Below are 14123 nucleotides of genomic sequence, written 5' to 3' on the forward strand. Positions count from 1 at the left end.
AATAATAATAATAATACATTTTATTTATAAAGCGCTTTTCAAGAACTCAAAGACAGTGTACAAAAGTTAAAAAACACATTACATCCCAAAGAAATCAAAAGACACTATAACAAGACAGTGATAGTCCGGCACAGGCCTGTTCAATTAGCGGCCCAGGGGCCACATGCGGCCCTGAACCATCCCCCAAGTGGCCCAGCCTGTGTTCATGCCAGAAATGCAGAGGGCAACCTGTTTCACAAGTTTTCAAAAATTCCCACAGTATTTCAGACCATGAATGCAACACTCCCCGCAGCCGAGACATGTTAGACTATTCAGACTTCAGTCCTGCTGTTATTTAAGTATGTACGCTCAGTCACATCTTTATATATCTTGTATTTATGGTATTTTATTGATTGAAAATGAAGATGGGCTGTGGCCTGATAATGCTCTTTGGCTGGGGCCCTAAAATGACTAAAACTGCAGGGAGTGAGAGCCAAATTCAGTGAAGGATCTCTGACGCCCCCTACTGGTGACAAATAGGAGCATGCAACACTCATAACAGGTGCTCCTTGAAGATCGTCCACTAGTCTCTTGTGTTTCCCTCTTCAGTATATTTACCACAATTATTCTGTTTTATGCTCTGCATCAGTTTGTAGGAGTCTTTCAAAGGAAACCTGCATAGTAAGACATGCGGACTCTAGTAGATCCTCATATTTGTCTCTTAAATGAATGTTGTGAAAGAATAACTCTATATTCAAGATTTTGTCAACCCAGGGCATGAAAACAGGGACGCTTACATGTGTTGGTATTTGAGGGGAAATAACTGAGCTAAAAGCTACAAAAGGCTCACAGGCTGAGATAAATGTAAAAATAGTTTATTCAACAAAAGAGTCAAAGCTATAGCTGCAAAAAGGTGAATACAAACAGTAGAACATGTCTGAGTCCTTTTCTTCAACAGACTGTGAATAAGTCGTCCTCCATACCGGTGGTCTTGAACATGAATCAGAACTTCAGCAATGTATTTTGTTCTTATGCGCAGCAGTTTTGTAATTAATCATGATAATGAGGTAAAACACACTGACAGGCTGAGCGTGGGCCTTCAGACCTCAAACAAGTTTAAATGCTGACGTGAACTTCCTTTGACTTCACAGAATTTACTGATAAACCACTATAGATGTTAACAGATTACCAGTAAAGGAAGTTCTATTTTTAACTGTGCCCAGCCCTGCTGTTAATATAAAATATGTGAGACGTAGCTTTACTTCATATCTTAGCTCTGTGATCTGTTAACAGTGGTGTAGACGGTGCTGGGACCAGCTGACGCTCAAACACCAGCAGAAGAAGAAGGAGTTGTTTTTACGGTGGCGTACGTCACTGTTCCATCATCATCATCATCTTTACCCTGAGCCTGGACAAAGACATAAGAATTACAGACAGACAACTGAATTAAATGCAATATTATCAAGAAGATAACAAACATACTGGATCAGACTAAAGAATATTGTCTAATAAGGATTCACGTCGCTGAATCTTGGCTCAAACTGGACTCCTATACACTGTACATAAAATGTAAAATAAGCATGCAGTCCTACCTAATGTCAAGATAAGAGTAAGATTTAAAGTGAAGTATAAAGTCATCATGGTGGGAGTTACAGCTTCATAGTGAGCATGAAATCAGACTGAAGAATAAATATGTTCAAGAGAGCATCAACTCCAAACTAACTTCAAAATACAGTTATAATGCTGGGAGTATGGACCTAATGCTAGCAATGAAGTCAGATCATCAAGGATGAAGCCAGAACTCTCTGGATGAAGCTGAGCCATCAAAACTGTTTTAACACTTCAGAAACAACACAGTCCAAGGCTGGCCACACACTAGACGATTTTTAAATCTGAAACAATCTTAAAACAGTGTGAGACCACAGATATGAGGACAACTTCAAAAGATTTATCATCTTTAATCCTCTGAATGCACACACGAAACGACTCAGCCAGACTGTCAGATCACTGAAGACCACACACCTGCCGACCTGCCTTTGACCTTGGTGATCACGTGACTTCAGAAAACAAACACGGATGTCTGTCGATACCCTCTTGCTGTCTCTCCACAACAGGCTGTATTGGCGTGTGTTACAGGTGCAGCAAAAATCATAAAACAGGAAAAGACTCGGGATGAAATCCTGGCTGGAATTAAGTTAAAGCTGTGTTCATGGTTGTGAGCGTTGAAAGAACGTATGATCCAGCTGTGACGCTATCCCATCTGCTCACTCTCATTGGTTGTTGTGGATACTCCATCAGAGGCACTACGATCTAGAATTGTAACTGTCAACCACGTTTGATATTTGTGATTTGCGATTTTGGAGGCTACCCCATGATTGTCAGGGGAGGTTTATCACTCAAGAAAGATGGCGGCGAATGTGGGGAAGAAATTGATCTTCAAATGTAAGTATTTATTTGTTAATAGAGATCTAAAAATTACGAAAACCACTTCAATATCTTAGTTTAATGTTATTTTATGGATTATTTGCCTTTTTGTAGCGTAAAATTTACTTTTATTTTTATGATCATAAGCCGGTTACCATGACGCCTTCTTCGTCTTCTTCTTCCTCTGATTTGACAGACTATACAGTTTTGGCAAATTAGATTGAAGATATTAGAGCCTGTATATGTCAGTCAGTTCTAACAACATGGATTTGTTGCATTATTTTTTTCTTAGCAGTACAGGTTTATATCAAAATCTCACACTTAGGACTCTAGGGACCCAAATGGGTCCCATCAGAAAATGTGCTAAACTGTTAAACTGTGAAGTTGAGGTTGAAATGAGTTCAGATGAAAAGTGAGGTTGCAACTTTAAACTCTGATCAAAACAATTAACTTTTGAAAAATCTCAAGCCATCAGCACAGAAAAACAGGAAAAAAATACTAGTAAAAAAAAATTTAAAAGTGGCTTAACGGGCCCTGTTGGGTCCAGGGGTCCCCAGAGGGTTAAGAACACATCAGGACTCTGACTGTGGTCTCTCTAAAAGACTTTCTTCAGAACAGATTAAAGAAACTCTTAAGAGGATGATGGTGAATGAGGCCCTTTGAGAATAGAGCCATTAAGTGAAGAATCTAGCAGGAATGTTGAAAAACTTGAACCACAGTCCTTACTGCTGTAATTCCAGGGTTTTAAGTGATCATATTTGTTTAAATTAGTATTTGACCAATCAGAGAGCTTACCTCATTTTTATTTTTCTTCTTCCTGGTGTAGCTGATGGAGGCATAGGTGATACCATCTTCAGGATCAGCCTGCACAAAAAAGATAACAGCATGTCTACACAGTGACATTTATACAAACTTACTTATATCTTTCTGCTCCAGGATGCTACAGCTATGAAAAAGTATGACTGCGGTTTCACTCCACCAACATTTAAGGTGTTGTACCAGCTGAGAGCTTCAACATAGCTGTTAGATGCTAGCAATGATCAGTGTTATACAACCCTAATTACAAAAAAGTTGGGGCACTGTGTAAAATTTAAATATAACCAGATGCAATGATTTGTAAATCTCCTAAACCCGTATTTTCTTCACAACAGAACATAAACAAATGATCAGATGTTACACTGAGACATTTTAACGTTTCATGAAAAAAATATAACTCATTTTAAATTTGATCGCTCCAACACATCTAAAAAAAAATAGGGGCAACAGGCCTGGAATAGCCAGCGGTATTAATGAAAACAGCTGGAGGAGCATTTTGCAGTGAATTAGGTTAATTGACTACAGGTCAGTAACATGACTTGGTATAACCAGAGCATTTTAGAGAGGCTGAGTCTCTCAGAAGTAAAGATGAGCAGAGGTGAAGACTCCCACCATCTACAGTTCATAATATCATCAAAAGAATCTGGAGAAATCTCTGTGTGCAAGGCCAAAGGTCAATATTGGATTGTAATAATCTTGAGGCTCTTGGGGGCCACTTCATTAAAAACAGGCAGGATTCTTTTCAGGGAATCACTGCATGGGCTCAGGAACACTTCCAGTTATCTTTCTTCCACACTTGGCCGTGTCATCCACAAATGACGGTGACAAGATGGATCATGCCAAGACGAAGCCACACGTATAAAAACAAGATCCAGTGATCCAGTGCTGACTTCTTCTGTCAACCAAAGCTTTTTTAAAATGGACTGAAGAAAATGGGAAACTGTTCTGTGGTCAGATTAATCAAAATGTTTTTTGGAAATCACAGATCTTGTGTCCTGTGGAATAAAGAGAAAAGAGGCCATCCAGCGTGTTATCAGCGCACAGTTCTACAGCCTGCATCTCTGATGGTACTAAGTTGCATTAGTGCCTATGGCATGGGTAAGGAAAGACACTTATCAATGCTGAGAAGCAGACAGACGTTTTCAAGCAACATATGCTCCCATCCAGACCTGCAGTCCAGACCTTTCACCAACAGAAAACATTCAGAGCCTTATGAAAAATCCGGCAAAGAAGACCCAGGACTGCTGAGCAGCTAGAATCCTGCATCAGACAAAAATAAGCAAACATTCCCCTCCCAAAACTCCAGTGAATGGTCTCCTCACTTCCCAGACTTTTACAGATACAGACAGTATTTTTCATGAAATGGTAACATTCAGTTTCAGCATCTGATATGTAGATAACGTTTGACAGTCATTGCATCCTGCTTTTATTATTTTAGCTTTAGACAGCGTCCTGACTTTTTTAGTAGAGGGGTCGTTTATAACACTGCCTGTAGGTTTAGGCATCAACTTGTAAAATCCATTGACATATTTTACAGATTTTTGTCACTGCTGGAGGATGAACATCAGTCAGCAGAGTTGTTCTCAACTGTTCGTCTGTTTAAAGGGGATCCGGGATGATGCAACACTGCACTGAAAAGGCTTTTGACTGATCAGTGAAAACATTAACCTTGCAAACATTAACAGCTGTTTCTGTGTTTCTCACTGGTGAATCCATCTTGCAAAACTCACATCTAAACTGTTTGGGCCGGTTAGAAAGTGACAGGACCAATCAGCAACGAGGGGCAGTGCTTTCTGGCACGGTGGAGTCGTGACGTAAGCAGGCAGCAACGAGAGACTGGTGCAATTATGGCAGAAGAGATTTGCGTAGATGCTGCTAAAGCACCAGTTTTATCAGAACTTCATGAAATTTCTTTGTTAACGGATGAACAAAGAACAGAAGTGAGTTGTTTTCTTTTCAAAAATTACAAAAGTGTGTACTGACATGTCTGCAGTCGCCATGGTTCGCGTTATGCAGTTCTCTATGGAGTTTAGTCCTCCTTAGAGGCGCAGCTCTATAGAGGCTACGTCACGTGTTTTGTTGCTCTAATTGGCCCGTAAAGATGTGACAGACAGAACGTTCATCAAATCACCCCCTGAATTTATTTTTCAAAGGCTTTGCCCTCTCCCAAACGCTGTCTATGAGAGGTTTCCACACATTTTTGTCACTTTTACCCTCTTTCTGCCACTTTTTAATCCTCTTTTACCAAGTTTTGTGCCCATTTTTACCACTTACCCTATTTCTGCCACTTTTTGATCCTTTTATCACATTTTGTGCCTGTTTTTGTCACTTTAGACTCCATGGGCCCCCCAGTTTGCAGCCAAAGAAAGTTCTCCCTTGTATCCCCCTTCTGGCATCTTGATTGTGCATGGCTGTTTTCAACCACCTTCAAGTACGATGGGGGTCCTCAGTCTCTGGCACCTTTATTTTGGGGGTCATGGGCCTCTGACTTAAGCTACAACTTAATCTCACACCATGAGACAGACCTAACACACCACTGGTGCAACAGGCCACTAAATTTACACCTCATGACTTCCCTTTATTGCCTGTCTCACACTCTGAAGGCTGTAGGACTCTGTGATCTGCCAGATCTCTCTGAGGAAATCCGACTCTCGGTAAAGTCACTGATAAATATCTCTGTTTGACACTGTGGTTTATGAAAAGAACATCTGAGCTGCCTGTTATTTCCTGAACCTCTCCCAGTAGATAAATGAAATAAATGTCATTTACTCTGAATCATGGAAAGAATCACGTCTGCTTAAAGCGCTTTTATCAGTAAAGTCTGACTCTGGTTGTCATGGATAGTTTTGATGCTATTTTTAGCCACTGGTTTAAACACAACACAGACTGACCCATCGTCCCTCAGCTCTGAAGTCAAAATGTAAAGTGAATTTTTCAACTCACAGCATTGTCGGTCATCTCTGCTCTGTTCCCTGAAACAAAGAAATAAAGACCTTAAATTTCTGATCCTTTCTCTTGTTTATCAGGATGTTGGTTGTGCTCTCACCTTCAGTTCTTTTCCATCTGATGGTTTTCACAACAACAATGAGAAGTGTGGTTAAAGCCACACCAGCCAGGATGATGACCAACCACAGCCAAAGTGGAAGAGCTGTGGAGACATTTAAAACATTCTGTGAGTTTTACATCATATTCAGAGAGAATTTGGAGGGAATGATTGTAGGAGGGAGAAAACACTTTGAGTCTGTACCATGTCCTGTTGATGAAGATTTCTCATTTCCAGATGCTGGTGTTGTTGTTGTCCCTGGTGTCGTGTCTTTCCCCGTAGGTTTTGTAGATGGTCTTTTCGTTGTTGTTGATTTTTTGCTTCCATTGCCATTGTCTAATGTAACAATAAATATCAAAACAATTGAATAATTTGTGTCAGTTAAGGCAGAATTACAAACCCTGATTCCATCTAGTACCCACCCACTTTTACTGTGAAGCCATGCTGTTGTGACTCATACTGAATATAACTTTGTATTGTCTTTTTGAATTAAGCAGAGACATCTCTGAAAATAGACATTTGGACAGAGGAATACGTTGCTCTGAAACCTGTATGTACCTTTCAGTGTTAAATGCCCCTTCACAGATGTATAAGTGGACACTAATACACCCCCACACCATCACAGATACTGGTTTTTGAACTTTGTGTTGATAACGATCTGGATGGCTCTTTTCCTCTTTAGCCCAGAGGACTCTACGGCCATTTTATCCAAAAATGATTTGATATGTAGACTCATCAAACCACAGCACACTTTCTCATTTAGGTCAGTCCATCTCAGGTGAGCTTGGGCCCAAGGAAGAGGGTGGGGCTTCTGAATCTTTGATGATATTATGGGCTGTAGATGGTGAAATCTCTAAACTTCTTGCAGTTGCACATTAATGCATGTTGTTCATAAACTTTTGGACTATTTGTCAGTGCAGAATGACTGATCCTTCCAGGAGTGCTCCTCTTATACCCAATCATGGTACTACTTCCCTTTACCAATTAACCTACTTACCTGTGGAATGTCTTACTCAACCTGTGGCTCTGGAGCCACATGTGGCTCTTCAGTGATGATTTGTGGCTCTTTTATATGTGTACTTTGAAATAATAATACCCCAGAAAACCTTAAAAACTTACACCGAAGGCTTTGTCAAACTTGTCTTATTTATCCCATTTATTCTATTTTTGCCTTTTTTCACATTTTTTTGCCACTTTTCATCCAATTAAACTATATTTACTGTAAAATACCACTGTTTTCTATTTATTCGCCCATATTTGCCAGTTGTTTTTGCCACATTTGTCCCATTTTTGCCCTTTTTCACAGTATTTTGCCACTTTTCGCCCATTTAAGCTACCATTTGCCATTAAGTACCACCTGTTTCTTCTTTTTGCCCAATTTTGCAACTTCCTTTTGTTACTTTCCCCATTTATTGCCACTTTTATGCCGTGTTTTGCGCATCTAAGCTACCTTTTGCCATCAGATACCATTTATTTCCTATTTTTTGGACACTCTTGACTTCCTTTTGCTCACTTTCGCCATTTTCCTCACATTTTTGCCTCTGCCGAAGAGGTTATGTGATTGGCAGGGTTTTTTAGTTAGTTCCAGATCATCGTCTGAATCCAGGAATTTTTTAAAGGATTCTTTACTATTGGGAGATAGGGCTAATGGCTGAGGTCTGCACTGTTACCACTTTACACCAGGAGATGGCAGACATGAGTAACTTCAATCCTAGCAGTATTTGTGGGTGTGTTTCTATTCAAAGTTTTGGAGTTTATAGAATTTGATGATGCATGCCCGGTTGAGGAGGCGAGTCGGAGCATAACAGAGAAAGACAGCGAATTGTAGCGAGAATACTCTCAGTGCTGGGAGGAATAGAAGAATATTCACCCTCTGCCATGACTTCCAGTTGTCCGGTGAGACCATGGGTGAGACTGTCAGTGCACCTGTTGGCACCAGCAGGCGATGCTTCCACCATGACAGTCCACCTGTAGCGAAGCCAATGTTTTGTCCCACCATGTTTCCACCCCACCGGGAGGGAGTAATCGGCAAATGCTGTGGTAGGGGGGCATATGGGGACGGATCCAGGAATTTTTTAAAGGATTCTTCACTACTGGGAGATAGGGCTAATGGCGGAGGTCTGCACTCTGCGAGTGCTTTTTTAGTTTGCCATGTTTTTGCCACTTTTGGACCATTTTTTTTTTGCCAGATTTAACTTATTTTTATTGCTACTTCAAGCTGCTTTTGCCACTTTTCACCACTTAGAGTGTGGCTCTGGCAAAGTTTTTTTTTTTTTTTTTTTTTTTTTTTAAACAATTTGGCTCTTTGGTTGAGCAGGGTTGAGTAACACTGTTCTAGGTGTTTTTCAAGCATTCCACAACTTTCTCTGTATTTTCTTACTGGTGTACCAACTTTTTTGGAACCTGTTACAGCCACCAAATTCAAAATGTGTGCATATTTTGAGAAAAAAAAAATACAGTTTAAACATTAAATATCTTGTATTAGTGTTAGTGCTGCAGAACTTGGTAAAAATGTGCAATCGCCGTTATACTGGACAATATTGCAATGTGCAGTTTCAGTTATGATATAATCCATAATAGTATCGTGAGTCTACTTGCTTTGTTATCAAGGAAAAAAGAGAGAATTATGAAAGTTCTGAAGTGTGTATTTATCAACTTGAAACATAAAAATATTAACCCTGTAAGCCATAAGCTGCTATTTTTTTCAACCATTCTATCTCTCCTGGAATTTTTGTCTTACAAAGGTTTTAAACATCAACCCTGTGGTGCACAGTCAAGCTCTAAACATCCTTTTTTTCAGGACAACCTGGGCTTTTAAGAATGTGTGCTGCAGTAATGTCACAGGAATTTGAAAAGGAATTTGGGACTATAGAGACAAAGAAAAAAACACTAAACAGAAATTTAAACTCAAAGATTTTCCTATGAGTCACAAGTAAACAATAATGACTAAGACTTCTTTTTTTGTTTTTGTTTTTTTTTTACACTTTTTTAGATTGGCTGATTATGAGCCATTATTATCAAAGCTATGCAGAGACTCAGAGGGACACGTCATGGGATCTCTGTCTCTTTTTCTCTCCATTATGAGCCACTCAGGTTCTCTCCTCCAAGTGTTTACACACGTGCTGTTTGGCATAGCATGACTAGCAGTGCATGTAAGAGCTGGTTATGCAAAAATAAATGATACTAAACTCAGGGGATGGATTCTTTACATTGACCCTCCTTAGTCTGGACTAAGCCCAGTACATTTGACACATCTGGCTCCGCCCCCTGCTTTAGGTGTTCCCTGTTGTTCCTCTTTGACAGAGGATCTTCAGGTGGTGATTTCCTCCTTCTTTGTCATTATATCTGTAGTCGGTCCATGTTGATCCTTTATAAGCTACAGGTGTTTTCAACAAATACAGGATGAATATACAAAACCTTCATTGTATGCATGTGGTGGCAGAGGTGTGGGGGTCTCAGGGTCCCTCCAAGATTTTGTGCCCAGGGGCCTCTGTGTTCCTAATACTGTGGCTGATAGATCCAGGAAATTTATAATGAGCAAAAACACAGCATGATGTTTGTTAATGGCTGTTAACTTTCACTAAAGGTAGTGGCATCAACTAACAACAGACTGTACTGACATGAACCACTCTGTGACTTTATATTGTTGTAGCCTTAGGGAGGCAGGGCTATTCCCCATCAGCTGATGTTTATCTAAAGTGGTTGTTGAGTCCGTACGGTGTGGTTTTGAAGAATCCTCATTGTGATTTTACCAACCTTGACTCCAAAAAAGTTAGTTCACTGTGAAATGACTAAATAAAAAATACAGTGATATGGAAATCTCTTTTACCTCACATCTAACCCAGCAAGAGAAAATATATTTACTGTTCTGACTTGTAAAATGTGTTGCCTATTGGAAATGTAAACACATTCTGAATTTGATGCAAAATAAGATAACAAAAGTGTGCAAGAGATCCCTCACAGACTTCAACATTTGACAGTGGGACAGTCCTTAGCCTTCATGGATTTAGCAGGAACGCGCCTCAAAGTCAGTGAGTGTAGACATTGGGCCACAACAGCTACAACAGCATGGCTTCACAGAAAAAGAGGGTGGGGGCTAGACTGGCCCGTATGTAGTCCAGACTCATTGAAAATCTACAGAGCATTATGAAGCACAAACACTAGAAAGCAAAAGAACTGCACTTTCAGTACTTCACCCCTCAGTCCACAGTGACTTCAGTGTTGGTAGAGGAAAAGGTGATGTTGCAGAGCTGTAAACAGGCTCGTGTCCCAACTTTTATGGAACATGTTGCAGGCATAAATTTCGTTCCGATTTTATACTGTGTCCCAACTTTTTTGGAATTTGGCTCTGTAAAAATAGATGACATTCTCACCTGGTTTGTCCCCTGAAGACGGAGGTCTGAAGGGGAACAGCTGAGTGTTGCCATCAGCAGTCACTTCACACTGCAGTGAGTCGATGTTATAACGAGGCTGAAGGTTTAAATCAGTGTAGCAGCGAGTCTGTGATGAGCTCTTATCCACATCTCTGCCCTCATAAAGCCACTTCACCGTGTGTATGCAGAGACTTGATTTTACATGGCAGCGTAATCTCTTTGGATTGTTGCTAATTTCAGTCACTGGTAGAGATGGAGACATTAGGAGAAAAAGACAACAGTCACTGAAATCAGAGTTCTTCTAATGATTCAGGATGTTGTAGGAATAAAACAGTCTGAGATGAAAACAGGATTTAAATACTCACTGGTCAGAACAGACAGGTAAACATGAGCGTCATCACCCTGTTTCTCTCCTGATGTGTACTGCTGACAGCTGTAACGACCAACGTCCTCATATGTGACCCTCTCTATAAACAGAGAGCAGTCCTCTCTAACAGCCAGTCTGTCTGACTTAGATCCAGGCCTCTTGATCTGCCCGTGTGTAACCAGCTCTTCTGCTGGATTTTTAAGGCTGTCTGTCCATGTAGTACTGCTACAGTTAGGCTGATGTTTAAGAACGTTTTCACAAGTCAAAGTGGCGTCATCTCCATCTCTGACTGTGACGTGCAGATCTTTTCTTCTATCTGCTCTTGCTGAGAAAAAAAACATGAAAATTAAACTAAAATAAAAACATATCAGTGTTGTTATAAGAGGGTAAGAATTATTCCTTCATAGTGGTTTGTGTAAGTGAAAGGTCACAAAGCTCCTCCATAAGTTATTTTTACACAGCAAAAGACTCTTATGAATATTCTTACCAGTGAATTGAAGCAAAAGTGTAAGAAAACCAAAAATGTAAATCCCTTTATTCCCCTCCATCGTGGTTCTCTGTCTCTTTTCTGCTCTGAAACTGTCTGAGTCTCTAAATGTGTCCTCATGAAAAGAGATGCTGAAGCCACTTCCTTTTCTGAGAATCGTGACACTTCCTCAACTCTGGTTCAACCCTTCCTTTCAGTCGTGAAAAAGCAAAGCCAGCTCTCTTTTATCACAGGTTTTAAATGTAGTTTATTGTCATTACAGTGATGATCTTTAGGAAGTTTCAGCTGACGCTGGGATTTATATACAGTAGTCAAAGATAAACAGTTAGCCTTTTAGCTTGTGGCTAATCTGCCCCATTCAGCTTCACTGCAAACCAGTGTTAGAGTGTTAGTTTCAGCAGCGATTTCAAAGCCAGTCTATTCTGAGTCTTTGATTAAAATGTTCATTAGTTTTAGTCACGTTCATCTCAGTGTTCATCACAGCTAGAAGTTGCATTACTTTTGTGTCCATCAAGGACACACCATCAAGGTTATCTGCAGACCTCATACTGGTGGGCCAGTTATGGTAGAAATATGATATGACCTTCAGGGCCGGGTATAACTGAACCACGGGCCAGATTTGGCCCCCAGGCCTTGAGTTTGACACCCCTGACCTACATGTGCGACAGGAGCATGGAGTAAACAAATCACTCACTGACCCAGGAGACAGAAACGAGCTGGAGTCCATGGAGGAGGGAGAGGGATACAGCAGAGTGGTTCAGATGAGGAGATCCTCAGGTGAGTGGAGATTTGAATGCTACTTTGAATTTGTAGCACGAAAGGACCAGAATGTGACACTGAAGTTTAAACTGTGTCCAGACCAGAAAGAGTTATCCACTGCTGTGAGCTCCACAACAAATCTTGACAAACATTTTCAAAGGCAGCAACACAAAGCTAGAGGCTAAAGACCCCCACAGCCTGAGTGAGGCTCAAGATAACTGCATGATGCTGAAACCTACCAAGCAGACAAAGCTGGATTTGCAACATCAGTAACAGGTAAGCACAAAAGCTGACATAAATAGGCGTGTGGCAGCAGAATCAGGATATTGCCAAAAGTATTCACATACCCATCCAAATAATTGAAATCAGGTGTTCCAACCACTTCCATGGCCACAGGTGTATAAAATCAAGCACCTAGGCATGCAGACTGTTTCTACAAACATTTGTGAAAGAATGGATCACTCTCAGGAGCTCAGTAAATTCCAGCGTGGTACTGTGAGAAGATGCCACCTGTGCAACAAGTCCAGTGGTGAAATTTCCTCACACCTAAATATTCCACAGTCGACTATCAGTTGTATTATAACAAAGTGGAAGCGATTGGGAACAACAGCAACTCAGCCACAAAGTATGGGCCACATAAAATGACAGAGCAGGGTCGGCAGACGCTGAGGCGCATAGTGTGCAGAGGTCGCCAACTTTCTGCAGAGTCAATCACTACAGACCTCCAAACTTCATGTGGCCTTCAGATTAGTGAAAGTGAAACGAAGTCTGATTGCTTCAGCATACTCAGAGATTTTGGATGATTCCATGCTCCCAACTTTGTGGGAATAGTTTGGGGATGGCCCCTTCCTGTTCCAACATGACTGTGCACCAGTGCACAAAGCAAGGTCCATAAAGACATGGATGAGAGAGTTTGGTGTGGATGAGCTTGACTGACCTGCACAGAGTCCTGACCTCAACCTGATAGAACACCTTTGGGATGAGTTAGAGTGGAGACTGAGAGCCAGGCCTTTTCGTCCAACATCAGTGTGTGACCTCACAGATGTGCTTCTGGAAGAATGGTCAAAAATTCCCATAAACACGCTCCTAAACCTTATGGAAAGCCTTCCCAGAAGAGTTGAAGCTGTTATAGCTGCAAAGGGTGGACCGACGTCATATTAAACCCAATGGATTAAGAATGAGATGTCACTTAAGTTCAAGTCCTTAGTCAGAGGAGGATTAGTGCTGATTGTGTTGTGTAGAATAATCAGGAGACAGTGACGTCTTTGTTGACTTTATTAACACGACTTGACTCAACATATCACATGACAGCGTATTTTTCTTTATTATGCAATCATATATTTATTACTTTGATAATGATCAGAATTTATCTGAACTTCACACTGATTTCGGTGCATTTGTGACAGTTTCCAAAGAAAGACGAAGAAGCACAGAGGAAGTCAAATGTGTGAATACTGTGGGTTAAGATAAGCACCTACAAATGTCACTTCATGTAGTTGATGTTTCGTCGTAAACTGAGATGTTTTATAGCAAACATTAACAAACGAGTGCAGTCAGACTCCTCAAAGAACTGAATTTAGCTCCTCATGTCCACGGCTAAAATAAAACAAAGATAAGCTATTTCATTAGTCTGAGATCTTTCAGTTCTTCACGTCTGCTTTTTCTGAGAGCTGAAGGGGAAGTACTTTAGTGACAACTTGTGAAAAACATCAGCAGAGCTCTGTTAACACAAATTTATCAACTCTGAAGTTTTTGGTCAGTCAGACTTGTAGCAGCAGAGATGTGAACATTGGTAAAGAGAATCACATTTGATTTGCTTTTACAAGTTCTTCACGTCCTCAGTGAGATCATTTTCCCCTGAAAAGAACTGATAAC

The 14123-nt window shown here is 40.6% G+C and overlaps 1 protein-coding gene across 1 annotated transcript; it reads right to left on the reverse strand.

Annotated features, from left to right (window-relative positions):
* Positions 1-1215: 1215 nt before the first annotated feature.
* LOC121521795 lies at positions 1216-11564 on the reverse strand. The gene is made up of 8 exons (XM_041805959.1): positions 11490-11564; positions 11001-11327; positions 10636-10878; positions 6467-6598; positions 6266-6367; positions 6163-6191; positions 3199-3267; positions 1216-1387 (listed from the first exon to the last, which is right to left on the reverse strand). Exons 1-8 carry the CDS (start codon positions 11548-11550, stop codon positions 1304-1306), a joined length of 1047 nt encoding a protein of 348 aa, XP_041661893.1. The 5' UTR covers positions 11551-11564; the 3' UTR covers positions 1216-1303.
* Between the last annotated feature and the right edge of the window lie 2559 nt (positions 11565-14123).

Source organism: Cheilinus undulatus, linkage group 14 (genome assembly GCF_018320785.1).
Source record: "Cheilinus undulatus linkage group 14, ASM1832078v1, whole genome shotgun sequence".
In the NCBI taxonomy this organism is placed as follows: domain Eukaryota; kingdom Metazoa; phylum Chordata; class Actinopteri; order Labriformes; family Labridae; genus Cheilinus; species Cheilinus undulatus.